General features: G+C 38.8%; 1 protein-coding gene across 22 annotated transcripts in view; it reads right to left on the bottom strand.

Annotated features, from left to right (window-relative positions):
* The window catches only part of DMD (dystrophin), a 1,274,903-nt gene that overhangs the window by 427,429 nt on the left and 820,648 nt on the right, over positions 1–26,826 (bottom strand). For all 22 annotated transcript variants that reach the window (XM_064151948.1, XM_064151957.1, XM_064151959.1 and 19 more), the window contains 3 exons: positions 21,058–21,233; positions 1,432–1,579; positions 14–163 (listed from right to left, as the gene is read on the bottom strand). In XM_064151948.1, the coding sequence (XP_064008018.1) occupies positions 14–163; positions 1,432–1,579; positions 21,058–21,233 (474 nt within the window). The remainder of the gene's footprint in view (positions 1–13; positions 164–1,431; positions 1,580–21,057; positions 21,234–26,826) is intronic.

Below are 26,826 nucleotides of genomic sequence, written 5' to 3'. Positions count from 1 at the left end.
TAATAGGTCTAACCTTTAACAAGCGATGGTTAGCCTCCTTCAGTGTACTCTCAAGCTTATGCTTTTTGTCTGGGTTCAGCGATGCACTTCCAAGTGCTATTCCTCCAGTTTCATTTAATCGTTTCAGTATTCCCTTGTGTGGCGGCAGCTCTTCAGCTCTTAACTGCAACAGACAAATACAGCAGTTAAGATGAACTGTGGTAGAATTTCTATCTGTCTTATCTTCACCCTTATCGATTTGTGTATCAGCTGAAGGAGTAAACTCAATTCAAGACAAAATAACAATTGCTTTGTGAACACACAAGGCTAAAACTCCCCAGCTGATGGGGATAAATTCCCCCATTAGTGGATGAAGCCTAAAGAGAGCCCTAAAGTCCATAAGAGGGACTTTCTCATTATTAGGGCTGTGGGTTGGAACTAGATGATCACAGAATCATAGAATCAGTCAAGGTTGGAAGGGACCACAAGGATCATCTAGTTCCAATCCCCCTGCCATGGGCAGGGACACACTACTCTAGAGCAGGCTGGCCAGAGCCTCATCCAGCCTGGCCTTAAACACTTCCACCTCCCTGGGCAACCCATTCCAAGGTCTCATCACTCTCATGATCTTTGAGGTCCCATCCAACTTAAACCATTATACGACTCTATGCAATCATTGTTACATATGCTCCACATATGGACACTCAGTAGCCTGTGCATATGAGTTTTAATTTTTTTTAGTATGAAAAATGTACTTTGGAGAAGAGTTTCAACATGTTTAATGTTGTGAATAGTCAGTTAGATGATGTGTGGTGAAAAGTCCTAGAGTTTCACCTCATATTCAAGAGCATATGTGAATGTTCGTCAAACAATCAAAACCAAGTAATGCCAAGGGATCCAAAACATCACCTGAAAGTACCCCCTCTCCATCAAAGTGCTGTTACTGCAAATTTATATTGTCAAAGCAGTTTTATATATCAAGTAAGGATAATTTAACTAAAAACTAAACTTTCTCAAGTCTTTTTTTTATTGTTGTTTGTTTGGTTTTCTTTTTAACATAAGCCGGTGGTATGAACAGGTGACACACTGCAAGCCAAATCATTATTATTTGCTGCACTAAGATGTATTGTTTTGTGTAGCTCCAAAAGAGCAAGGTGAGCTGTAAAACAACAAGATACAAATTAAAGCAGATAATACTTTTAATTTTGGGTTATTTATCCATGGCAATATTACAGAATAAGTTTCTCCTTTCAGTACATTTTCATTACTTTTCTTACTGTAGTATGATCAGTATATATTTGTACCTGAAATTTGCAATTGTACTGCTTTATCTAAAAAATGTTAAATCAATGCTGTATTTGATGGCAAAAGTCTTTTCTGAAGACAGAATTTGATTTTTTTCAATGTATGACTGACAAAATAAGAAAACATTAAGAATAAGGCTCACAATACCTTCACTTTGCTAAGGCAGTCTCTTAACTGGTCTTCATTCCCTGGTTCAAGGGGAATACCAATAGTGCTGTCTGCTTCCTTTAACCATAAAATCAACTTGTTCAAGTCCTCTTGAAAGTCTGCTAAAATATTCTTTTCTTCCTCTATCCTGTAATAAAAACATGAAATTAATGTTTCTGCATATTTACTCTTTTATGCTGAAGTGTTTATCCACACTAAAAATAAAAGACTACAGGAAAAGGAAAAGTTTTATAATTTCCATTCATTATTGTTAAAAACATGTTATAATTTTTTGTATCAATATTATATCAGATCAGCATCCTTCTAACATCCTGTTAAATTATACTTTTAAAGAAAAAAGTAAGTCAGAATCTGTAATGTCCCTGAATTCACCTTCTGTGTTATATATGGCAGGAAGCAAACAAGGTCACCAGAACTAGAACTGCTAACAACTCAGACCAGAGTTTTGTGTGAACTAACAGCAGAGATGCTTAGTATCAGAAATTGAAATTCTGCCTCCACGTTTTAACAAACTGAATCTGTAAACCTGACACTTCAACCTCTTTGGACGTGTGGAGCAAGCAGATGTTTTGGTGACTGTGTCTCCTGGATAGGGTTACATTTTTGGTTTGGGTTGAGGTTGGTTTTTGTCCCCTTCATGAGAAGCTGGGAGGGGCTACAGCAAAGACAGCCATTTTAACCAGCCACTGGGGTATTTTGTACCAGACTGACATCATAGCCACTATAAAAAGAGAAGGGCAGGCTGAGGCAAGTTCAGGTGCTTTAAGCAGGGAACTGTGAAATGCCAATAATTGTCATGGTCAGTGCTGCATTTTGTATCCCTCACTATTTTATTTCATTAGTGTTATTGTTCTCCCTAGCAGCTGTCATCTCTTTGTGCTGTTCTATTAAACTCTCCTTAACCCAGATTTCTGCCTTTTTCTCATGATTCTCTTTCCAGTCTCAACAGGGAGAGGGCAACAGTTGTGTCAGGAGGGTGCATGGGGTTCAGATGCAGTTGGGCCTGAACTATGACACCATGACACAATATTTTGTATGAAGCATTTCATTTAGGTAAGGTTATAGTTTGTAAGAATAGGATAGGATTTCTTTCACCTACATTTAGATGCCCATTTTGTCTACCTTAGCTGTTGGTTTTCTATTGTAGAAATGCCAGCTGGCATTCAGTAAGTCTGATACATGGATTCATCTTGGATGATTACAATAGGAAGAGGTAAATTATGCCATAACCCCCTTTTTTCTTTCATTAAGGGAAATCCAGCTAAAAACTAAGACATAAATATTGAAGATGTTTAAAGTAAGACTACTTTTGCCATGACTTCATGGAGATCTGAACTTTTGTGCTTTAGTTTTAAAAATCATGAAAAGATGCATGAGAAAAATTTCTAAAGCAGCAGGGAAGAGCATTAAGAGAAAATGAGGCCTTGGAAATTAAAAGTATGAGTGAATCTCTTCTGAAGGGAAGAAAATACACTTTATATAAATCACTTATAATTTATTCTCCAAGCTTCTTTACAAAATAGGAGCTACATTCAGTCTTACCTGTATGAAAAGATTAAATTAAAAAAAATAATAAACTATTTAATAATAATAATAATGTGGAGTTTGCTGCTGTTATTCTATTAAGGTTACATGAGATCAAAGCAAGAGATGTAAAAGCAGGGTTTTTTTATATATATATACATATATATTTTACAGTTCTTTCCAGGATCCAGCTGAGCTTGAGAGGTTAGATCATTTATTACACATACTAATGGGTTTATTAGTATTTTAAGACTATAATTCAACATTACTGTGGAGAATCAAGGTCAGCATTATTAATATATTATTTCTGAATGCAAAAATGTACTAAAGTAGAATTAAAATAGTTTTAACTTCCTCTAGTTTGCCATATTGGATACTGGAATGGGCTGCCCGGGGAGGTGGTGGAGTCGCCGTCCCTGGAGCTGTTCAAGGCAGGATTGGACGTGGCACTTGGTGCCATGGTCTAGCCTTGAGCTCTGTGGTAAAGGGTTGGACTTGATGATCTATGAGGTACCTTGATGATACTGTGATACTATGTGATACTGTGATATTTGCCATGATAGTCAGTCCCCACAGAATTCTCTTTAGTAGTCAAATGACACAGCATCTATTTTGAACCACATACAAATTAAACTTGTGTACCAATTACTTGTTCTCCCTTTTTGTTGTTTGAGGAAAGCACGTTTTCTTATGACTGACTTAAGTAAATATATCTCTTTACAAAAGCTATATGAACAAGCTTCAGGCAAAAAAGAATCACTAAATGTGTCAGCTTTACATTATCTCCCAAAACATACTGAACATAATAGTTGCTTGACACACTTGTCTGTGCACATGCACACACACACAGCCTCAAAAGCAGTTTAAAAGCCTTTATTGAATAACTGTAGATTAAAAGTTTGTATCTAAGCAGAACAGTCAACATCTATCTTGTAGAAGTTTGTACATGCAAATCCCCCAAACATTTTACTCTGTAGTAAGAAATATCATTTTAATTCATTAAAATCTTACATGACTTTTTTTCCCCCTCCCTCACTGTAACAGGGCTGGATGCCAGGTTGGACTGGATGATCTTGGAGGTTTCTTCCAACCTCTTTGTTTCTATGCTTCTATGATTCTTTCCCAACAATAAAACTATGCAAGTGACTTTAAATGTTCCACATTCATTTGCAAGAAATGAAAGCTGCTTTCTTAATGTTTTAAGTAAAAGCTTTTGGTTAGAGGAGAAAATGGAGGAAGAAAAGCTGTATAATTTGTGCAACTCCTTTTGAACAACATCATCCCTGTAATTTAAAATGGAGGAAGTTTGGTTTGGTCATGTGGAAATTAAGTCCCCATAGAAGCTTGTTCTGCACAAACTGTCTCTCTTCTATCACAGATGTCTGACTCAAAGAGACAGCTTCTCTGATTTCATGTTTTCTTTATGCTCGAGTGCCTGTGACAGACTACTCTTGGAGCACCACTTGGGTGCCTGCACCTCACCTGTGCTATCTCAAGGCCTTTGTTCCAAAGCCAAGCTTGCACAAAGGCGAAGCAGCAGTCACCCAGAATATCAGAGGCGCTTGCTGCTTTGCTGCCACCACTGTGCCTAAAGCACCTGTGCCACCATCACGCCCTCCGGCACGCTTTGGGAACACCTCTACCAACCAGTCTGTGGAAAAATACACTGCCAAAAAGACACTGACCATGTGGGACACTGCTGGAACTGAAGAGTGGTGATACTTTCCTCCTCTGACCTCTGATCTTACCTCACTTTTCTCTTCTCTCTCTCCTGCACCTACTAGAGCAATCACCTCGTTTCCCTTAAGAACCACTAAATGATCAAAGGGATCTGCACTAACTTGTAATTAATAAACTCCCAATCATTCTAGCCATTTTGGTGTCACTCCTTGGCATCACTGAAGAGCCTCCCATGAACCCTTCCTCTGAGGTCAGGTTGTGGCATGTTGTGAAAATTCTAGTAGTGAAAGGGATGTAAGCATATGAACAGGACTAAATTCCATTTCACAGCGAAAGACTCATCTGATTTCATGTTTTAAGTAAGAAAGTTGTATAGATTAAGTTTTTTTTAAGAGGGAAGGAGTTTCATTGTTGGATGCTATTTTAAAATAAAGCAAAGAACATAGAATTCAATGATCATTTTACACAACTAATGAACTAGCAAAACTTTGCTAGTGCTTTACCTGCCTTTCATCTTATTTGGTTTATTGCATTTCCTTAGCGAGGCATTTTTGCGAGACAAGAATTTCTGTACTAGATAAATGAACACCTCACAGGCTCTGCAGACTCTTCTCCAAAACACTAGATAAAAAGACAATAATCTTGACCAGACTTCACTATTGAGCTGCCACCATCTGCCTGCACTAAACAAGCCACATCTTAAGGAGACCTGAAAACAACATGATAGCCACCAAGCATGAGACACAGCCTTTTTGGGATAGCAAAAGCCAGGCAAAGAGACATCACTACAAAGGTGTTCTTGAAAGAGAGCATTCTTACATCCAATTTACAAGGAGCAAACACATTTTGAATGTGTCTTCAGCTACTCATGACTACACTTTATGATCTTAACCATCTTTTCCAATCTACATGATTCTGCTGTTCTAAATCCTTATTTTGTTTTGTATTAGAAAACAAACAAGAAAACCCCAACTAAAACAACAACAACAAACATACAAACAACAACAACAACAAAGAGAAAGAAGTAACTTCAATAATATATTCAAGGAATGTCTGGATAAGAAAATATTCTAAAATAAAAGTATTATGAATTGGAGTTTCTCAGTAATTATAAGTGCCCTACACTTTCAAGGCTTTTTTTATGCAGCATGATTTATTTTCTCTTTATTTCTAAGATATGAAGCATTATTTCTTTGTTTACCTTCCAGTTTAATGTTTTTATATAATTTATTTAAGTATGTATTAGTCATAATAAATGGGATATTTAAAACTCTCCATCTACAATAAAGTGGTAGAAGTTTTATTTCCTGAGTTGATTCAACACATTTGGATAAGAAAAGAAAAAAAAGGCATTTTATTCTTGAAATATTGGTTATGAATTATAAATATTCTTCATATGTTTTCATGAAATGAGTTTGCAGTGATTATGTATGGCTGGAAAAAATATCTGTACAGAAAAGCAAGTGCAGAATGTATTATTAAGTATTATGAAGTCCAATAATAAATCATGCATTGAGTCATAACAAATATAAAAAGCTCATGCCGAGGAGATTAGTAAAAAGCAGTACAGGTTTATAAATGGAGATTGCTTCTTTTTCCTTGCTCAGCTGATATATCCATAGATTGCTATTACCTCAAGCATTTCAGATGGATCGTACCTGGAATATTAGGTAAGCAATAAATTCAAATCTGCCCTTACACTGGACAGGATTTTGTCAGCTGGTGTTCAAGAACCAGATAGCGGGGAATTGCATGGCTCAAGGTTACAAGCAGTATGGGTAAATAGAATTTAGTCATCTCTCCTGAGAAAATGAAAAACCCTATGGATACAAGGCAGAGGACATTGGGAAGTGTGCATAATAATAGATAATAAAAGAAAGGAGAATCCTACTGCTTCAGCCAAGGGTAGTTTGAATAATGTGCCCTTGTGGCCAACAAGAGTGTGTCCAGCAGATCAAGGGAGGTTCTCCTCCCCCTCTACTCTGCCCTGCTGAGACCTTATCTTGAATACTGTGCTCAGTTTTGGGCTCCCCAGTTTAAGAGGGACAGGGACTTGCTGGAAAGGGTCCAGCAGAGGTCCACAGGGATGATTAGGGGACTGGAGGGCATGTCTTATGAGGAGAGGCTGAGGGACCTGGGACTTTGGAGTGTGAAGAAGAGAAGACTGAGAGAGGATTGAATAAATGTTTATAAACATCTGAAGGCTGGCCAGGAGGTGGGGGACAGGCTCTGCTCACTTGCTCCCTGTGATAGGACAAGGAGCAATGGATATAAGCTGCGGCACAGGAGGTTCCACCTCAACACAAAGGGGAACTGGAATGGGCTCATCCCAGGATACTGTAATATTGTTATTCTATTCCATTTTTGGAATCACAGCTTAAGAGACGGTGTCTGACTTGATCTCTCCCCTTTCTCCTCCCTTCTTTTGCTTCCACTTCTCTGAGCAGCGCACACTCTTACCTCATGGTTTGTGAGGGGGTTGACAGACAGGAGCCACTGAGGCCCTGTAGCCCCAGCGTTGGGGGGCAGTTTCAGCCTACCTTAGCTGTTTGAGAGTGGAAGAGGTGAAGGATTCCAGAAGTCCAGTTTGGGCCAAGTGAGTCTTGTACTTATTTTACCTGATTGCCTTTTGTATATCTGCTCTTGTAAATAGAATCTCTCTTTAAAACTTCCAGTTGGTGTGCAGTATCCTCATTCTCACTCCTGAAAAGGGGTAAGAGTCAATCCTGTTCTCCAGAAGCAGATAAGCTCGTGGCCCAAACTGGAACAGGTCACGGTACCATAGAATCATTTATGTTGAGGAAAGCCTTTAAGGTCAAATCTAACAATTAATGCAGCACTGTCAAGTCCACTGCTAAACCACATCCTTAAGTGCCCCATCTATGTGTCTTCTAAATACCACAGAATGCTGCAATCCAGATCTACTCAGCTTAGGTGAAAAGCAGAGACAGGCACAGGTGTGGATAAGAATCTTAATTGATAGATCTTGGAAGTGACATATTTTGCCCCTGTTCCCATTGCACTTGGAATCCTGACTGGAAAGTCATCTACCCACGAGGAACCACATTAACACTGTTAGTAACTATCACAGAATCAACCAGGTTGGAAAAGACCTCCAGGATCATCGAGTCCAACCTGTCACCTAACCCTTCTAATTAACTAAACCATGGCATTAAGAGCCTCATGCAGCCTCCCTTGATTCACACACACTTGTTGGGGGGTGATTATCATTCACATACACTATGCTTCACAAGAAACTAACTCAGCAACTCCTATGTCACAATGACACTACAAGTGGAAGTGATTTAGTGATACTCCACAGCCTAAAGACATCCAGAAGTAAAATTTTCACAACTAAATGTATGACTTCAAGCACAGAGTTTCAAGGCTCAGAAGAGGTCCTTGTGCAGAATTAAATCACAAAGAAGCATGAAGAGACTAAATAGAACTGCCCTGGAGAGAAAGCCCAAGAGGTTGAAAAGTATTTCAGAACAAAAGAACTGACAAATATGAAACCATTTATCATTTTCAGCTACCACCACAGATCTAATAGTTTCAAGGATGTGCACAGGACAGAATAAGTTGTCCCTCTGGAGCTGCAATAACATTGTGACAGAAGTCAGTGCAGCATGGACAGACAGCCACCTCCTCATGGGATCAGTACCAGTGGGAGCAGCAGGTCTCTCCAGCTAGAGAAAGACACAGAGATGCTGTGCCTTTCTTCCATTCTTCAAGCTTTATCTTCCCCTGATTTAAGCTATTTGGACAGCATTCCCCCCCATCCTAAATGTATTTTGCTTTCTGCAACAGAAGAAAGTAAAGGTTTAAATTTCTTTATATTGTCAGAGAAAAGATTTGCACTGACACTCCAGAGAGAACTCTGGAAAACAATATACACTGTGGTCCTATTTTCCTGTGGTGGAAAATTCTTGCCAACGTTCCTAGGTACATTCACAAGCCAACATGCAACTTTTAAACAATGTTGTCTTAACAGTTCCTTTCTAAGATTTCACATGCTGTAGCTGAAGCAAATTCCTGTTTCAAAAACCTGTGATGTTATTGTAAACTTAAAAAGCTATCATAAATATAAATAATATCATGTAAAAATACTTTATGTATTTAATTGTGTTGCTATTTCCTTAAATCATGATTGATTAGGAAGGTTTTTTTTTCATCACCTAGACAGCTGAATTTAACCTACTTTAATGTTTACCCACAGTATTTTCATAGAGTCATAGAGTTAACCAGGTAGGAATACACCTCCAAGATCATCCAGTCCAACTGAGCACCCAGCCCTAGCCAATCAACCAGACCATGGCACTAAGTGCCTCAGCCAGGCTTTTCTTGAACACCTCCAGGGACAGTGGCTCCACCACCTCCCTGGGCAGCCCATTCCAATGCCAATCACTCTCTCTGGGAAGAACTTCCTCCTAACATCCACCAATTGATTTTTCACAAAAGAAAGAGATATGCTCTGGGAGGAAAAAGAGGAAAGCCTGCTGGATGGCAATTCTTATCAGCCAAGTAATCAGCTAGATTGATCATCTAGTGAATTGAGTTAAACTGCCAAGAAGTCAGGTGGCGGTTGGTCTCTTCTCCCAGACAACCAGCAATAGAACAAGGGGACACAGTCTCAAGTTGTGCCAGGGGAGGTCTAGGCTGGATGTTAGGAGGAAGTTGTCGGCAGAGAGAGTAATTGGCATTGGAATGGGCTGCCCAGGGAGGTGGTAGAGTCACGGTGTCTGGAAGCGTTCAAGAAAAGCCTGGACGAGGCACTTAGTGCCATGGTCCAGTTGAGTGGATAGGGCTGGGTGCTAGGTTGGACTGCATGAGCTTGGAGGTCTCTTCCAACCTAGTTGATTCTATGATTCTAAGTCAAAGAAGACTTACCAATGAGGGCAAGATTTCAAGATCCAGAATATGAAAATTACACCTACTTATGGACTTAAGAGTCAGAATGATCTATAGAGACAGCTAATAATTGTGATTCTTTTAGAAACAAGAACTCAGTGCTATAACATAACACAAACTGCGTGACAAGAAACCTACTACAGAACAGGAATTATTGATACTATAAAGCCAGAAATAAAGCTGATGCAATCAACTACATAAAGCACTTCTTAAAGTTTCAGATGTGCTTCAAAGCTGAAAAACATTGCATCAGAGGCCTCTTTCAAAATGGTTCCTAACTGGTAAGTTGGTGATTTCTGGAGACAGCAATGTCAGGAATATGACACTGAATCCCAATTTGTTTTGTACACTTAAACAGGCATCAGTAAAAAACCTGCTGTACTAGGTGCCCAATACCTATTCTTACTCTCAAAATGACTCACCATCTTAGTGAGGAGAAATTATTCATCCTATACACATAACCAATATCTATAACTATGCTTAGATTTTTAAGATATTGGTTTGCAATATAAATTAGCATATTAACTGAAATGCTAGGCAAATTTTTGCTGCTCTGAACAGACTCTGGATGAAAGGTTCTGCTTCAGATCCAGAAAGTCAGTCTAAGAAATAGCTGGTTTACTTTTTTAACATAGTATATCCTAATATTTACCAGACATAGGAGCCCACTGCTGCTCTTTTTTTTAATCACATAAACAAATTATTCCAAAATAACTGCCTAGAGAATAAACAAATACAAGCTGTTGGTGCCAAATTGTTCTTTACAGCAAAAAAAAGAAAAAAAAAAGAAAGAGAAGATATTTACTATAAAATCTGCATAAATAGCATTGGGAGATTTTGCTAACACCACAAATATCAAATATGGAAACTGTTTTCAGCAACTGTTGTTTAGGGTCTCTAGAAACAGGACTCATAGCAGTCAAAAGCCCTAATGCTGCTGGACTGGACTATTTCCTATGTTTCTGTACTATAGGTCTGAACCTCTTACAAAGAATTCTTATGAAGACAAAATCATCTTTTCTGATGCATGCAGTCTTAACTCCTTTTGGCTGTATAGGACACAGCAATATATTTGCCAAGAGGATGGAACCAGGCTCTTGTTGGTGATGCACAATGACAGGACAAGGGGCAATGGGTCAAAGCTGAGGCACTGGAAGTTCTGTGTAAAGATGAGGTTTAAACTGTGAGGCTTACAGAGGGAGTGATTTGCCAAGGGAATGGGCTGCCCAGGGAGGTGGTGAAGTTGCTGTCCCTGGAGGTGTTGAATTAAAAAAAATGGAGGAGGTACTTAGTGCCATGGTCTAGTTGATTGGCTAGGGCTGGGTGCTAGGTTGGCCTGGATGATCTTGGAGGTCTTTTCCAATCTGGTTGATTCTATGATGAGGAAAAATCTTTTCACTATGAGGGTGATGGAACACTGGAACAGCCCGCCCAGGGGAGTTGTGCAGTCTCTTTCTCTAGAGATATTTAAGACCCACCTGGATGCATCCCTGTGTGATCTGGTCTAGGTGATCCTGCTCTGGCAGGGGGGTTGGACTGGATGATCTTTCGAGGTCCCTTCCAGCCCCTGACATTCTGTGATTCTGTGATTAATTATAGTATTCTTCACAAACAAGTGTGTGTACTTCAGAGTTCAAATGCTCTTCTGAAGTCAAAATAGGTTATCCAAAACCAGCTAATCAAAGTTCTTTTGTTGTTGTTTTTTTTTTGTTTGGGATTTTTACATGAAGCTGAAGCAGCTGCTATTTATGCTGAGATCTGTAGGACCACAACTATATATATATAAAAAAAAAAACAACCTCTCTCCCTGTAATTTTAAAAACAGAAGCACAACTTCAAATCCTTCTGAGGCAGCATCTTCCTCTGTCCTGATTTCAGGGAAAGACTGGAAATCAATCATCTGGCGATGTGCTGTGAGCCACACAATAAAACCTCTTTCCTCAACCTTATGAGATTACCCAAACCCTAAGATCTCAGGAAAACAAAAGAGTAAAGCTGTTACTACCACTTATCCTCATATGCAAAACAAATACCTCAGTGGAGTGATGTAATGGTACCCTAAGGATAAACCTGAGAAACAGAAAACTTCAAATATGTTAATTCTGTCACAAAAAAGGCACATTCAACTCAATGCACCTGATAGCAAAATTATTGAGCTGCACAGTGTTTTGAATGAGAAATCAAAAAGATTTCTTGTCTCCTAGCAGGGACAGCAATCGGCAAGATTCCTTTATCATCTTAAGTACACTGTCAGTTTTATCACCCTTATGAATTCAACTACAGCCCTTAAAACATTTTAAACTTGTCCCGGTGAAAGAAAAGATGTTTACTTTGATGACTAATTCAAAAGTTTATCAGTAGGAATGAGCTTTATCATCTGAGAAATGTGGGGTGTTTTCAACCTCAGATATTCCAGCAATTTGTTGACAGATGTTTTATATATATATATATATATACACACATGCACAGAAAGGCTTCGGAATACAGATAAGAAAATAATTAATATTCTACTTGCCCTAGTCAGGGAAAGTCTGTAGTATAACATCTAAAACGTCCACTGCAATGAACAGGGGCTGCAGGTGAGCTTCATAATTTGTTTTGCAATTTGTTCTTGGCCTGCTGGATTATGGCTTCTGTTATAAATAACATCCTACATGACAAGTACCGCATTACGCAAGCCACACAAATAAAGCACTCTCTGTACGAGGTAAACCAGTTAATCAAATAAAACATTTTAACTCTGTAACTGCTTATACCTCTTGAACAAGCTGATTTCTATCACTGTGATGACATTTGAAGAAATAGATATGTGGAAATGACAAATTAACAGTGAACTGTTATTAAGAAGTATGGGCTTCCAAATCTTGTGGCTAAACAAACTGCAATAAAGAACACGAGCTACCTGTTGACTCTGACATGGACAGACCAGCTCTAAAGGAAGCAGCCAAAGTACCTCTTGCTGGAAAAGCTGTTGACTAAGGAACAAGATGTCATTTCAGAAGATGGTCCTACAAAGCCAAGAAGATCAAGCACAGATCTGCATGTACTACTGCCTTATCCTTTGAAACCAGCCTCAGAGAGAATCATAGAATCAACCAGGTTGGAAGAGACCTCCAAGATCATCCAGTCCAACCCATCCCCTAGCCCTATCCAGTCAACTAAACCATGGCACTAAGTGCCTCATCCAGTCTTTTCTCCTCTGTAGCCAAATGGTTTATTTCACTAATAAATAAATGCAAGATATCCTCTTCTTGATGAAAAACTCTCAAACTATAGCAGAGAGACACAGGATTTCATATGTAAATCTTGGTTTTCTATGTGGCTGCTTTTCTAAGGCACATTACATCATGTTTTGCACGGCCACTTCCTGCTTGTATTGCTACATTCATATGGCCACTTGGTCAACTACACTGACTGGACAACTGTTTCTATTATATATACATTTTATATATACATTATATTATATACATTATACTTCTGGAATGTAATGTATTCAAATTCAGTATTTAAGATCACATAGTAAATTTAATGTATTAAAATAATCATTTTTCCTAACATAATTTTTTATATAGGGAACTCCACAGAGTAGGGATTAGTTTTCTTAACAGGATTACATTGAACCAACAACAATCTTTAGTGTAGTCCACAAAATACTCCTTATATATTGAGATGTATTTTTTTAACTGTCATTAACCATCAGTTAAAATGGTTAATTATTGCATAAACATTCACTATCCATTTCAAGTAACTTGATATTTTCATCTAGTGATTTTAGAAACCCTAGGAAATGCATATTGCAGCTTATGTGTTTTCCCCATAGTCAACAACATGACACCAACAGCATAGCAACCCGTAAATACTTTGTGAAAGACATCAGGTGTTTACAGTTTTTAACTGCACACAATCAATGTTGGACTCATTTGGGAGATGTCAGCTAGAGATAGAAAATATGCAACTGAAGGAGGACAGATCTGCAGGTGTGACTCACATTCCCACTCTGACTTCCAATAATGCTTTGCTGCCTTTCAATTTTTTTTTGACAGTCAGCTGCTGATTTTGTATTTATGGTATTTCTAAGATGATGAATTATTGCATTTAGTAGTCATCACTGAGAATCCAAGAAGCCACCAAAATAGTACTTGACAATTTAGAGAAAATATTTACTATAAGAACAAATTTATTTTCTTTCTTTCTTTCTCTCTCTCTCTTTCTTTCTCTCTTTCTTTCTCTCTTTCTTTCTCTCTTTCTTTCTCTCTTTCTTTCTCTCTTTCCTTCCTTCCTTCCTTCCTTCCTAGAATGTGCAAACATGCTTTGTTTGGGTAAGGAGCTTTAAACAAAGTAGTTTAATTAATAATAGCACAGAAACTTCAGGAAGGTCAGAGGTAAATACTGAACAGCAAGAGATTTAGCTACGCTCCTTGTAGATGCAATGCAAACTTTTACCAGAGGAATTATTTTCTAGTGATTTACTGTAAGAAATCTGAACAGCCATAAAAGAGAAAATGCAGAAAATTCAATATGTAACTAATTCTACATTGGAAAGGGAAAAAAAAAGTATTTATTGACTTAACTGTCATGAAATCTCTTCATCCTAAGCCAGCTTTTAAATTGCAATGAAAACCTTATCACAGCATTCAATATACTGAGTGTTCAAGTGAAGAAAACAAATGGGTAGTAGCAAAGGTGTTATGGCAAAAAAATAATACTTCTGTGAAAGTATGAAAAATATTAAAAAGGTACATTTAATTTAGAAAATTGGTAGGGGATTTTTATTTATTAAGGACAGAAAGTTTCTGGGTTTATATTCAGCAAAGTATTTGAAAGAAATTCTGGTAAACAGTCTTTGTTCTGTCATTCTTTCCATAATTACTTCAAACTCGCTTGAGTAGAGATCCGAACAGGCAGTCTGCTGGTTCAAGCTCATTAAAAGTGCAAATGTATTTGTGATGAAAATAGTGAAAAATCCCCTTCCATTTGACAGAAGCCACTTTTAACAAATGTCAGATTGTGATGAATTAAAAAGCCAAACTGATTACTTCTGAAACAGCAAAGGAATCCAATTGCTGGGCATCTGTTTTCAAAAACGACACAAGAAACTGTAACAAAGACGGAAAATCCAAAGATCAGCCAGCACCAGTGTTACAAACCTATTGCTAACCTCATTTTTGAAGCTTCATTTAGCAGTCTCTTATGTGAGAAGTTGCTTCTTCTGATATAAATCCCATTGACTACCTCTGCCTGCCCTATGAGGAGAGGCTGAAGGAGCTGGGATTGGTTAGCCTGGAGAAGAGGAGGCTCAGGGGTGACCTTATTGCTGTCTACAACTACCTGAGGGGTGGTTGTGGCCAGGAGGAGGTTGCTCTCTTCTCTCAGGTGGCCAGCGCCAGAACAAGAGGACACAGCCTCAGGCTGCGCCAGGGGAGATTTAGGCTGGAGGTGAGGAGAAAGTTCTTCACTGAGAGAGTCATTGGACACTGGAATGGGCTGCCCGGGGAGGTGGTAGAGTCGCCGTCCCTGGGGCTGTTCAAGGCAGGATTGGACGTGGCACTTGGTGCCATGGTCTGGCCTTGAGCTCTGTGGTAAAGGGTTGGACTTGATGATCTGTGAGGTCTCTTCCAACCCTGATGCTGTGATGTATTATTGTAGTTGGAGTGAAGGTGCAGAACCATGTTACTACAACACTGCTTTGGGGGTGTGCCACCATCCAGTCACTTGAGCTGCTCTGTTGACAAGCCACTGTCTCCTTAAGTCATCGAAAATTCAAGTGTCCCAGTGGGGTGACTCAGCACAGACATGCATAGTATGATATTGGCTGATGTGCCCCAGAGAACAAAAGAGAAAGAGGGCATTTGATGGTGCAGTTAGAAACACTGTATTCCAAATGACTACTGGAACATAAAGAGGAAGAAACAGGGTATTTTCCCTCTCTTTGGTCGTTAAAGGTATCCTATTCAAGGGACCACTGCAACTTCCCCCAGATGTCAAAGTCTCCCTTTCAGTATGAGTAGCACTGCTTCAGAGTACGAACCCAAGCTCCTTCAAATCATACTTCTTGCAGCAAAGTGCTAACAAAAACTCAATTAAATTCCCAATTTGCTAACTATGAGTGTATCAGACTTTTAATCAAGTTTCATTTTATCCAGCTGCCTGGTCTACTCCAAAGTTTGCAGCAAGATAAAACTACTAGATGCACTGAAATTACATTCTCACCTAATTCTTAGTTGGACGGGTTAGATTGCAAGACACAGAAACATTAAACATTGAATCCAAACTTCTACAGCTTTGAAACTCTTAGATAAAAGCAAATGAAAGATAACATCCTATGCAAACATAACTCAAGCATAACCTCTTGATCTTCAGTACCAAAGAAAGGAGATTCAAAGCCAATTTTAAGTCTGTGCTTTGCCTGAGGTCAGTATCTGGCCTTTTAAAAGTTAAAAAACCCCAGCTTCTTTTAACTGAGAAGCAGTCCAAGTGCCTCAAATAGTTTCAAGATTTAGTTTGTTTTCTTGTATGTTTTTAATTAAGTTGCCCTTTTATGGCCCAAATATTTCTCAGTCATTAAATCAGTCAGACAACCATTTAGATTAATATCAGTATCTAGTAAAGCTATGATGAATTTCAATTATTTATAGTATATCATGGGGTTTATCTGACTGACAGCTATTATTATGCAAGTAGTTCATGAAAAGTGGATTAATGTGTTGAAACTATCAGAAGTATATTGCATATCACAGAATCACAAAGGTTGGGAAAGACCTTTAAGATCATCAAATCCAACCATAACCCAACTACTGAACTGAAGTGCCACATCTACACACTTTCTCAGCACCTCCAGGAGTGGCAGCTCCACCACCTTGCTGGGCAGCTGTGAGAGTCCAAAGATTCTGTTGTCTCAAAACAATGCATGGCATACATAGCCTGAACATACAGGGTGATGGATTTGATTTCACTTAATAGCTCTCCAGAAGACTTGCTGGTCTGGCAGAACGGCTTAACAACAAAAAAGAGATAAATTAGTGTGGAGGTGAGAATTTCCTCTCTCCTTGTTTTGAACTCAATGCAACAGCACCAGAGAAAGGCCAGTGACAGACATTGCGCTGGAGCACCCATCTCTGTGCACATCTCACTGCACACTTCCCTTTCTGATTGGAAACACCCCCCACCTCACCAAAAGAGTATAAAAGAACTACAACTTCCCTGGTCCATGTGTCGTGTCTACCACAGAAGACCCTGCTGAGATGTACATCTGCCACCAAGGAGGTGGGGGACAGGCTCTTATCACTTGCTCCCTGGGACAGGACAAGGAGCAATGGGTGAAAGTTGCAGCAAAAGAGCTTCTGCCTCAACACAAGGAAGAACTTCTTTACTGTAAGGGTCACAGAGCACTGGAACAGGCTTCCCAGAGAGGTTGTGGAGTCTCCTTCTCTGGAGACTTCCAAGGCCTGTCTGGATGTGTTCCTCTGTGATCTGTGTTAGATCATACTGTCCTGCTGTGGCGGGGGGGTGGACTTGATGATCTCCTTGGATCCCTTCCAATCCCTAATATCCTGTAATCCTGTACCTTGGACTATGCCTGTGAAGACATCACTGGATGCAAGGAGTAGCGATATCTTTCCTTTTGTCTGACTTCTTAACTCTCTCTCCCTCTTTCCCTTTCTTTCTATTTTAATCCTGTCTTTTTCTTCCCATTTCCCCTCTGGTGCAAACAAGTGTCCTTAAGACTCAAGTGACCTGACCAAGAGTTTTCCCTGGCTCTAACTCATCAGCTATTTGGTGTTCGCTCACTCCAAATTGCTCCAAAGGATTTTTTTAATCTTAGCACAACCCCTCTCATTGCCCAAGGTTGGTTTGGGATACCAGCTTGTGGCAGCACCCTTTTCCAATGCCTCACCACTTTTTCAGTAAAGATCCAATATGTACCTTCACTTTTCTAGTCAACCAACCACAGGATTCATGATGGTTACAGGAAATATTTGGAATTTACGGCGTTCTTTTTCAATGCAGTGGTAATATGATGTTCTCATACAGAATAAATAGCAGACAATTTAACAATGCATCCTTGGGAAAACTGACAGAATAATTCTACACAATTTCCCAAACACATACCCCAGAAATATAATCAGTGCATCAGAACCTGAAGAATGCCCAAGTGTGTCATAAAAGCTAGCATCAGATTGCCACCACCAGTGTGAGTATCAGACTGCAATCAAGGGGAGCACAGAAAATCATCTGCTTTCTTTATTCCACACTCCCTAAAAAAAAAATCCACTGCTGTTAATTTAAGAGTTTTATAGGGCTGAGTCATAATATTGTAGTGGGTTTGGGCTGAGATGGAGTTAATCCTCCTCAAAGTATCTTCTAGTGCTGTGCTTTGTGTAGCTGAGTGTTGATAATACAGCAGTGTTTTGGCTACTGCTGAGCTGAGCAACCACGCTGGATTTTTCCAACATCTTCCTGCCCTAAGAGTATGCTGAGAGGACACAGCTGAGTCAGCTGAGCCAGTCTGGACAAAGGGATCTTCCATGCCATCTGCCATCAGCTCAGATATAAGAATGAAGAGAAAGAAGGAAGTCTGAGGACTTGTCCATGGCATCTGTTCTCCAAATGTAACCACCTAGTATAGAGAGCTCTGCTCCCTCAAGACTGAACATTGTCTGCTGGTGGGAAGTAGAGACTAACATCTCTCTCTCTCTGCTTTTGCTTTCTATGCAGTCTACTGCTCTGCTTACTGTTAATGTTCAATTGCTTCTATCTTATCACTGGCTTTTCTTATACTTGCTCTTCTCCCCCATCCATTTAAGAAGGAGAGTGAAGAGTGACTATGGTGGGGCATTTGGCCTCCAGTCAGGGCCAAACCACCACAAATATTTTCCTCTACAACCTTCTGTGACCAGTAAACATCAGGTATTCAGAAATTACAACGAAAAATGAGAGCAGTTTTATAATTAATTTTACTGCATCTTACACTTTCAACAAATATTCTTCAATTCTGGTATTGCAGTTGAATACCAAATGAATAACTTGTTCCAAATTCAGTGTGCCCAACACTTTGATTTCATACACCTCAGTCATCCCTCCAAAGACTTCTCTCCAGACTAAAGACTTCCGAGCTTTTTGCCAGTTGTTGCCTATCTGCTCACTTAAAAAAGTTTCCCACTATCAACTCAGCATATGACTACCTGAGACAGCTTGATGTCATGGGCATCCTTGGAAATGTCATCATACATCTCTTAATGAAAAAATAAGGTACTTTAGATAGCATGGGTTTGAAGTCCTAAGAAGAGAGAAGCTGGCTGTAGTGCAAGCCAAATTAGAATCACAGAAACATTTTGGTTGGAAAAGACATCTAAGATCAGGGAGTTCCACCATTAGGTCAACTAAAGAACAACTATAAAGCACAAAAGAAACAAAAATTCAATGACAACTGTAAGTCTATGGTGGTTTTTTTCATGCCTAGGATCATCAATAACTGAGACCTATCCAGAACACATCACATATCCATGTCAGTTAGGTTTATTTCTTTTGAAAAACCAGCCTGTAAGAGTGAAAAGATGGTGGAAACAAGAAAAATCCTACACTGGGAAGTAGCAGCTAGACTAAAAGTGTGACCTGTTTCTAAGGTCTGGGAGCAAAACCTGTTCTCTTGCTCTGACACAGCCAGGAAGACCAAGCAGTGACTAGAAGTACAAAGTCCTCTGCCCTGGTGTAGTGTAGTGACTTCCATGTGCATCAGAAATCTTTATATCAATTTAACACAACACTACCTATATTTCTTCTGGAGTAATGCATGCATTCACACAGAGTTCACTGACTGAGGTCCCTGCAGTCATTGTTCTCAACGTGACACAAACTATCGCCCCAGAGGAAAACAAACCAACAGTCAACAAACCAAACATACCAAAAAGGAGGAATGCATGGCCAAGGGTTTGTTTAGGAGCCTTCATCTAGACAGCATAACTGTATTGCTCCCATTTAACAGTCTTAAAATACAGAGTGTGTCAAGAAATTCTATGTACTGCTAGGATTGCCTTGAGCCCAAACAACATTCTGACACACATTTCTATTAATAAACGAAGGAAAGTGCAATACCAATCTTCACTACAACTGCAACATATTTCATATTCTCAGGCAAAGCTCAGCCACCAATCTCTTTCTTCTGTGCTGCCAGAGCAGTTTGCAGGGCTATTACAATGATGTGTTATTGTTTTGTAAGTGTTAGCACTTACACAAGAAGTTAAAACTTGGAAACACAGAAGGGTTTCCACTGTACAAAAGAACAGTTTTAAGTGTGATAAATAAAAACCAAGGGCTCTCCTGTGTAACAAATAACGTTATCATTAAAGTGTGGTAATACAGCAGAAGGAAATATTTAAAGCACTGTTGTAGTTTCTGACAGATACAGATTACTCATTGCATTTTCTTCTTTTAACATGTTCCAAGTGAAACTTGAATCATGATCAAATTCAGTAATAGCCTTTTAGGACACTCCAGTGAACACTTTCACAGTTTTGGTCCCCAACCCCAAACCAAAAAAGGGGCACATGGCATGTCAGAAGTAACCAAATTGTCACACTACCAATTCCTGTATGTCTTTAACACTCATTAATATAACTCTACTAAGAAGATTCTGGGGTTTAAAAGAAGAAAGTTCTACCATTGACTATATTTTAAAGCAGAATGTCATATCAATTTAGGCTTAGCATCCAGGTTAAGAACATATGCTTTATAAAACCTAGTGTAAGTAGGAACACTTTTTTTCTTTCTTTAATTAGAAATACTCTTTAAAGAAATCAATTTGTATATTATTTGGCACTCAGTCCAGCTTCCTGTGACTGCATGAGAAAAAAACAAATTGATCTCTGTGCTTCTAGACATTAAGTTCTTGATGCTCCAATGAAATTATATTAATTTATCTATTGTTGCCATTTATGTGACCTATCCCTGGAATGTTCATCTCATCCCTATGTCTGAGCTAGAGGATCAGCTCAAATGGCCACAATCTCAAAGTGACTACAAACAATATTAAATTAACTAATCCATTCTTTTTATCCACTTTACAAAGCACAGATATTTGTGACATTAATGATGAGAGGTGAATTGGATTAGAATTAACTGTATGAACTAGTTAAGGTATTATTAATACTACAGTGACATATTTCAATGATCAAATAGAAAAATGATACATCAACTCTGAATTTTGTAAATGATGTTCCAATCTGCTCCTACTTTTAGTCAAGCAGCAAGGTACACTCATTTGTCTTTTCTTAAACATTAGGAGTGGTGGTCACTGACAGGAGTAGATAGAAAAAAAACAATTAAACAAATTAAAGTAGGTCTGAAAATTAATTATTAGTAATTGTGTGAAAATCAATTACTAGTAATTCATTGTGAACATGAAAACTCCAGAAATTGAGATCTCCTCTGAACATTTAAGCCAGAAGCCAGTCTAAAATAGCTAAACATCGTTTTTCCTCTCTTTCAACCTACCTCTTCTTTTTCTCTACCAGCTGCCTGCAGATCTCTTGCCACCGAGTATTCAGACTTTCCAGTTGTTCCTTCAGGACTTTAGCATCTGCTGTTGACGACTGCTCAATAATCTCTTCCCCAGTTACATTCAATGTTTTGACAACAGTTTGCTGCTGCCCAATGCCATCCTGAAGCTCCTGCAAAACACCCAACAAGTGTGTATTGATTAAAATGTCAAGCATGAAATAAAATGCTGCATCACATAGTGGACAGATGGAAAGAGGTGAAAGTTATTGCTCTCTTCTGAATTTAAATGAAACATCCAAAAGGCAAGTAGAGAGAAACCTATCCCATGTTTTTGTAACAAGTAGCTTTCAGTGCATCTCCACAGCCTTTTTTGCCTTCCCATACTCATGACTGCTATAAATCACTACAGTAATATTCTGTAGATAATTAATAAGTAAAACTTGCTAACAAATTTACTTTTATATTCCCAAAGGTGTACACCATGTTTATTTATTAGCCTGTGAAGCATTGTAAAATTTAAAGTGCACAGAGTCTTAAGTTCCTGTTACCTATCAACAAAAATAATAAGTGATGTCAATAAAGCAAAAACTGTTTGAAGTACTTGTCCTGGTTCCATTAAAGAACGTGTTTATCTCCACTTACAAGAAGCCTGATAATTCATTCCCTCAGGGGTTTTCATGGAGTTTGTCTTTTTATTGGCACGTTTGTGGAGAACTACAGTTCTAAGGCACACTACTATGTTGTTTCCACTTATGCAACAAAATTAAAAACTACCAAAAGACAATCAAGATGGACTATTTTGCCTGCATCAGGAATAGTGTGGCTAGTAGGAAGAGGGAGGGTATTCTTCCCCTGTACTCAGCACTGGTCAGGCCACACTTTGAGTACCATGTGCAGTTTTGGGCCCCTTGATTCAGAAGAGATGTTGAGATGCTGGAATGTGTCCAGAGAAGGGTAACAAAGCTGGTGAAAAGCCTGGAACACAAACCCTATGAGGAGAGGTTGAGGGAGCTGGGGTTGTTTAGCCTGGAGAAGAGGAGGGTCAACGGCAGACCTCATTGCTGTCCACAACGACCTGAAGGGAGGCTGTAGCCAGGTAGGGTTGGTCTCTTCTCCCAGACAACCAGCAATAGAACAAGGGGACACAGTCTCAAGTTGTGCCAGAGGAGGTCTAGGCTGGATGTCAGGAGGAAGTTCTTCCCAGAGAGAGTGATTGGCATTGGAATGGGCTGCCCAGGGAGGTGGTGGAGTCACTGTCCCTGGAGATGTTCAAAAAAAGCCTGGATGAGGCACTTAGTGCCATGGTCTAGTCGACTGGATAAGGCTGGGTGCTAGGTTGGACTGGATGAGCTTGGTGGTCTCTTCCAACCTGGTTGATTCTATGATTCTATTATTCAAATTTTACTAAACACATTGACCTACATTTTCTGCAATTTTTACTATTAGAAACAATGGAAATCTATCATACCTGTAACTACCTCATATATAGAGACAACACAACTCTGATTCTGTATCTTAGATTTCAACATTTTATAACTGTTTTGGAAAGTTCATATTTATAAATAAGGAAATATTTTCATACTTTTAATCATCAACAGGGCATGAGGTTTTTTTTTTCACTTGAAATCCTCAAAATGTGCAGGCAAGGAAGTGTAAAATAATTTTCAACAGTTTACTGGCAAAATAATCAGAAAGTGAAATAATTTCAGCAATCTACATGTGGGGTTAATACTTATGATAGATTTCACAATCTCAGGAAGTGTGTCTGAATCCCATCTGCATACAAGATCCTTCAAGTAAAATGCCAAATCTACCTTTGCAGGAAGAAATCAAGTGTTTTAGCATATCATACTCTGGAACAACATTATATGCTTATGTTCCCTTTCTGAACACAGGATAAATTACAGAGCAAGTTAGCAAACCTGCATATTAATGTTAAATTAAATTTGTCCATTAACTGGTGTAAAATATGAGCTACTACTCGTGTTGATAGATAGACAGATAGATAGATATTTCAAGGACTCATAGAAGGATTTGGGGCCAGAAGGAACCTTAAACACAACCCTCTTGCCATTGGCCAGGACACCTTCCACTAGACCAGGTTGCTGAAGACCTCATCCTACCTGGCCTTGAACAGCTCCAGAAAGAGGCCATCCACCACCTCTCTGGGCAACCTGTTCTAGTATCTCCTCACCCTCACCACCATAAAGAATTTCTTTATGATATCCAGTCTAAACCTACCTTGCTCAAGCTTCAATCCATTCCTTCTTGTTCTACAACTACAAATGTCCTTGCAAAAAGTCCCCTCCTGGCTTTCATGTAGATCCCCTTCAGGTACTGGAAAGCCATTCTAAGGTCTCTCCAGAGCCTTCCTTCTCCGGGCTGAACAACCCCAACTCTCACAGCCTGTCCATACTCACTCTCACTCTATATACATTTAACTTGTCCCATTAGATCTCAGGCATGAAGTTATGACTGAAGGTTCATAAACTGAGCCAAACACACTATTATTCAGAGGATAAAAAGTCATTGGTCTTTCCTATATACATCTCAGTTTTGGTAATTTCCAGCTTAAAACCAGTACCTAATTTTTGTGCACATTCACTGTATTTCACATGGATTTTACCACTAAAATCTTTGCATTGTGCAGTAAGGAATATAAAGCAGGTAAATCATGGAGGTAAATGTGTAGTCTGAGGAAAAAGTGTATCACAACAAATAGCTTATATGCAGTGAGAAGCACAGAAGAACTGTGCTATTGCATGCACCTCTATGAACTTAAGATCTATAGCACTTAGAGAAAGAAAATAACTCAGAACAAAGCTTCTACTTAATTTAAACAGGAAATAAAGAGAAGGAGAACAAAGAAGGAAAATTCCACTTCCTGAATGACAAAGGTTTTAGAATGAACATTTGTAGAAAACAGAGGTTATTTCTTCACCATTTTTTTTAACTGTCAGAAATAATCCCCAGTCAATATACTATTATAAACTAAAATGGTACTTAAAACCCATTTAAGTAGTGTAACTGAGCACTTCTCATGTAGTCATAGCATCTTTGATTATTTTTCTTCCTCCTCCAGCATACACCGTAAAACCAAAACCAAACAGGAAAACAAAATACAAATACCAAACCTCCAAAAACCTAAAAAAACCCCAAACCAATAAAGCACACAGCAAAACCAAACCAAAACAAGCCCTAAAGCAAGCACTGCATGACTTTCACTCTTATTTCAAATTGACAAAAAAATGAACCAAGGGAATTTTCTGATGTATTCTGCAGGACATTATGCAACAGGCCTTACAAAGTTAAAAAAAGAAAAGGATGGCAAAGACATCTTTAAACTTATGATCCCCAATACCAAAATAGGAACCTTGCACAGGATGCATAGACAGGAAACATGCATAGGAAGGAAGGAAGACATATAGGAGAAGCATGAACCTTCATCAGAACATGAAAGAAAGCTTCTGGACATCTGAATTTCAAACCACCAGGAAGAAACCAATTCATGATTCCCTCCCCCACCAGAAACATTCAGGTTGGAAAAGACCCTCAGGATCACCAGTCCAACTGATAATTCTACTCTACAAGGTTCACCCTGAACCATATCCCCCAACACCACATCCAAATAACCTTAAAACACATCCAGAGTTGGTGATTCAACCACCTCCCCAGGCAGTCCATTCCAATGCCTGCCCAGTCTTGCTGGGAAAAGGGTTTCTTAATGTCCACGCTAAACCTACCCAGTTGCAGCTTGAGGTCATTTCCTCTTGTTCTATCACTAATTACCTGTGAGAAGAGACCAGCAGCAACCTTCCCACAATGTCCTTTCATGTAGCTAAAGACAGCAATAAGGTCTCCCCTTAGCCTCCTCTTTTCCAGACTTAACACCTCCAGCTCCTATAGTCTGCATTTGACATATTTTGCATGATTAAATGGAAACACATGTGCTGACAAAGTTAGTCTAGATTTCATGGCCTAAGAAAACACAGATTTTTCTTGCTATTGAGTCCTGTACAAAGCATGGCAACCCATGAAGGCATTGAGGTGTTATTCAGAAATATCTTCTTTTTTTGTTGTTGATAAGAAGAGGACAAAAATGGTTTTAACACTTTTGCTGAAAATCATGTCTGCAACACTCATCCCAAAGCTATCAATCACAAAGATGCTCTACACAACTTACATTCCATGTCTAAAACATCTCACCTGCAGCTCCTTATTTGTTCCCCTCCACTCTTGCCATACACCGGCATGAGGGCAATGTGCTGGGAGCCCACAAGAAGTTGCCTCACATGGCTTTACAAGTTATGGTGCCTCAGAAAGAATACTGACATTGATTCTTATTGTAATTTCATGTGACATTTCCATCCTTCATTCAGAAATAGCAAAGCAAAAGGAGATATTGCCCTTTGGATTTCTAACTCAAAAGGTCGTCTGAGATACTTATGCTCGCAATTTTACAGTTTCTAATCACTTTATGAACAGAATGTGCAAACAAACTTAATTACAAATGAGATGTTTGCATAAACACCTTAAAATAAAGCAAGAAAAGACCTCATCATATTCATACACAAAGAGCTAATCACAGTTTTGAGTGGATTGTAGAGACTTCCATGTACTTGGTATTTGCAGCATGCTATATTTTCAGCTGCTAGGAAAAGCAGATGACTAAAGGTATTTATGTTACCTAAATACTCACCTATTTTAATTTTTCTTTCTTGTCATTCTCAAGTATAAGCAAGCAAGTAATGTGATACAATTAAAGTAAGGTTTCAATTTTCTCCCAGACTAAAGATTTCAAAACCAGCATATTAAATGACTTTCACTACTCATACAGATGGTTTTACACTTTGATAATGACCTCAACTAATACAGTATAATTTAGAACTGTCAAGGCATTCATGTGATGCTTCTTTGCTTCAAGTAGTTTCTTTTTACTTTCCAAGACTCACCTAAACCAAGAAATTATGCACATACTTTCACAAAAAATCTAAGTGGAACATAAGCAAAAAGAAATATGAGGTAAACACAGGGGAAAATCCTCGAAGTTAATAAGACTGTTTCTGCCTTATAACAGGGGACTCTGCCTATAATCAGCTTGAAACTCTAGCTAGTTATCTACTGGTTTCCATGTTTTTGCTCTCACTTGCACTTCATGGTTTAAAAAGCAACTCCCTTTTCAGCTCTATACACTGTCAATTTTACCTCTGTTCAGAGGTTTCTGCATCAATATTAGCAGTTCTGTGACTTGCTAAACTGTCCTTGAGATAATTATGCAATATAGTGAATATTAATAAGCAAATCACAAACACTTCAATTCGACATTTTTTAGTAATCTTATTCTTTAGAAAATGCTTTCCAATTGCATCATATGTTGCTTTCCTAAGAAAATTAAAGGCCTGAGAAAATCTAGAGGCATTCCCAGTATCATCCTGGCAATGGCTGTCAGTTCAGGTGGTTAATATTGAGGTAGGAGTCCCCCCACCACCACTCCCCACAAAAAGAAAAAAAAAATGCTTCCCATAGTGCTTTTTTCTTTTATTCTTTGCAGATTAATTACTCTGTGATTTTACTGTTCATTGACATTTTATTTCTCATTCTACATTTTCACTTTCACCCTCTTGCAGCCAGTCCTGGGGGTTACCTTCCCCTAACTACAACCAAAAAGATCAATTTAAAACCCCACAATCCTGGAGATCCTAGAGCTAATCCCATTTGCCAGCTTACTGTACCTCACTACAAAGTGAGATATTTTGTGTTCTG

Source organism: Pogoniulus pusillus, chromosome 12 (genome assembly GCF_015220805.1).
Source record: "Pogoniulus pusillus isolate bPogPus1 chromosome 12, bPogPus1.pri, whole genome shotgun sequence".
NCBI lineage: Eukaryota > Metazoa > Chordata > Aves > Piciformes > Lybiidae > Pogoniulus > Pogoniulus pusillus.
Note: the sequence above shows the minus strand (reverse complement) of the source record. Positions and strands in the feature narration are given on the sequence as shown.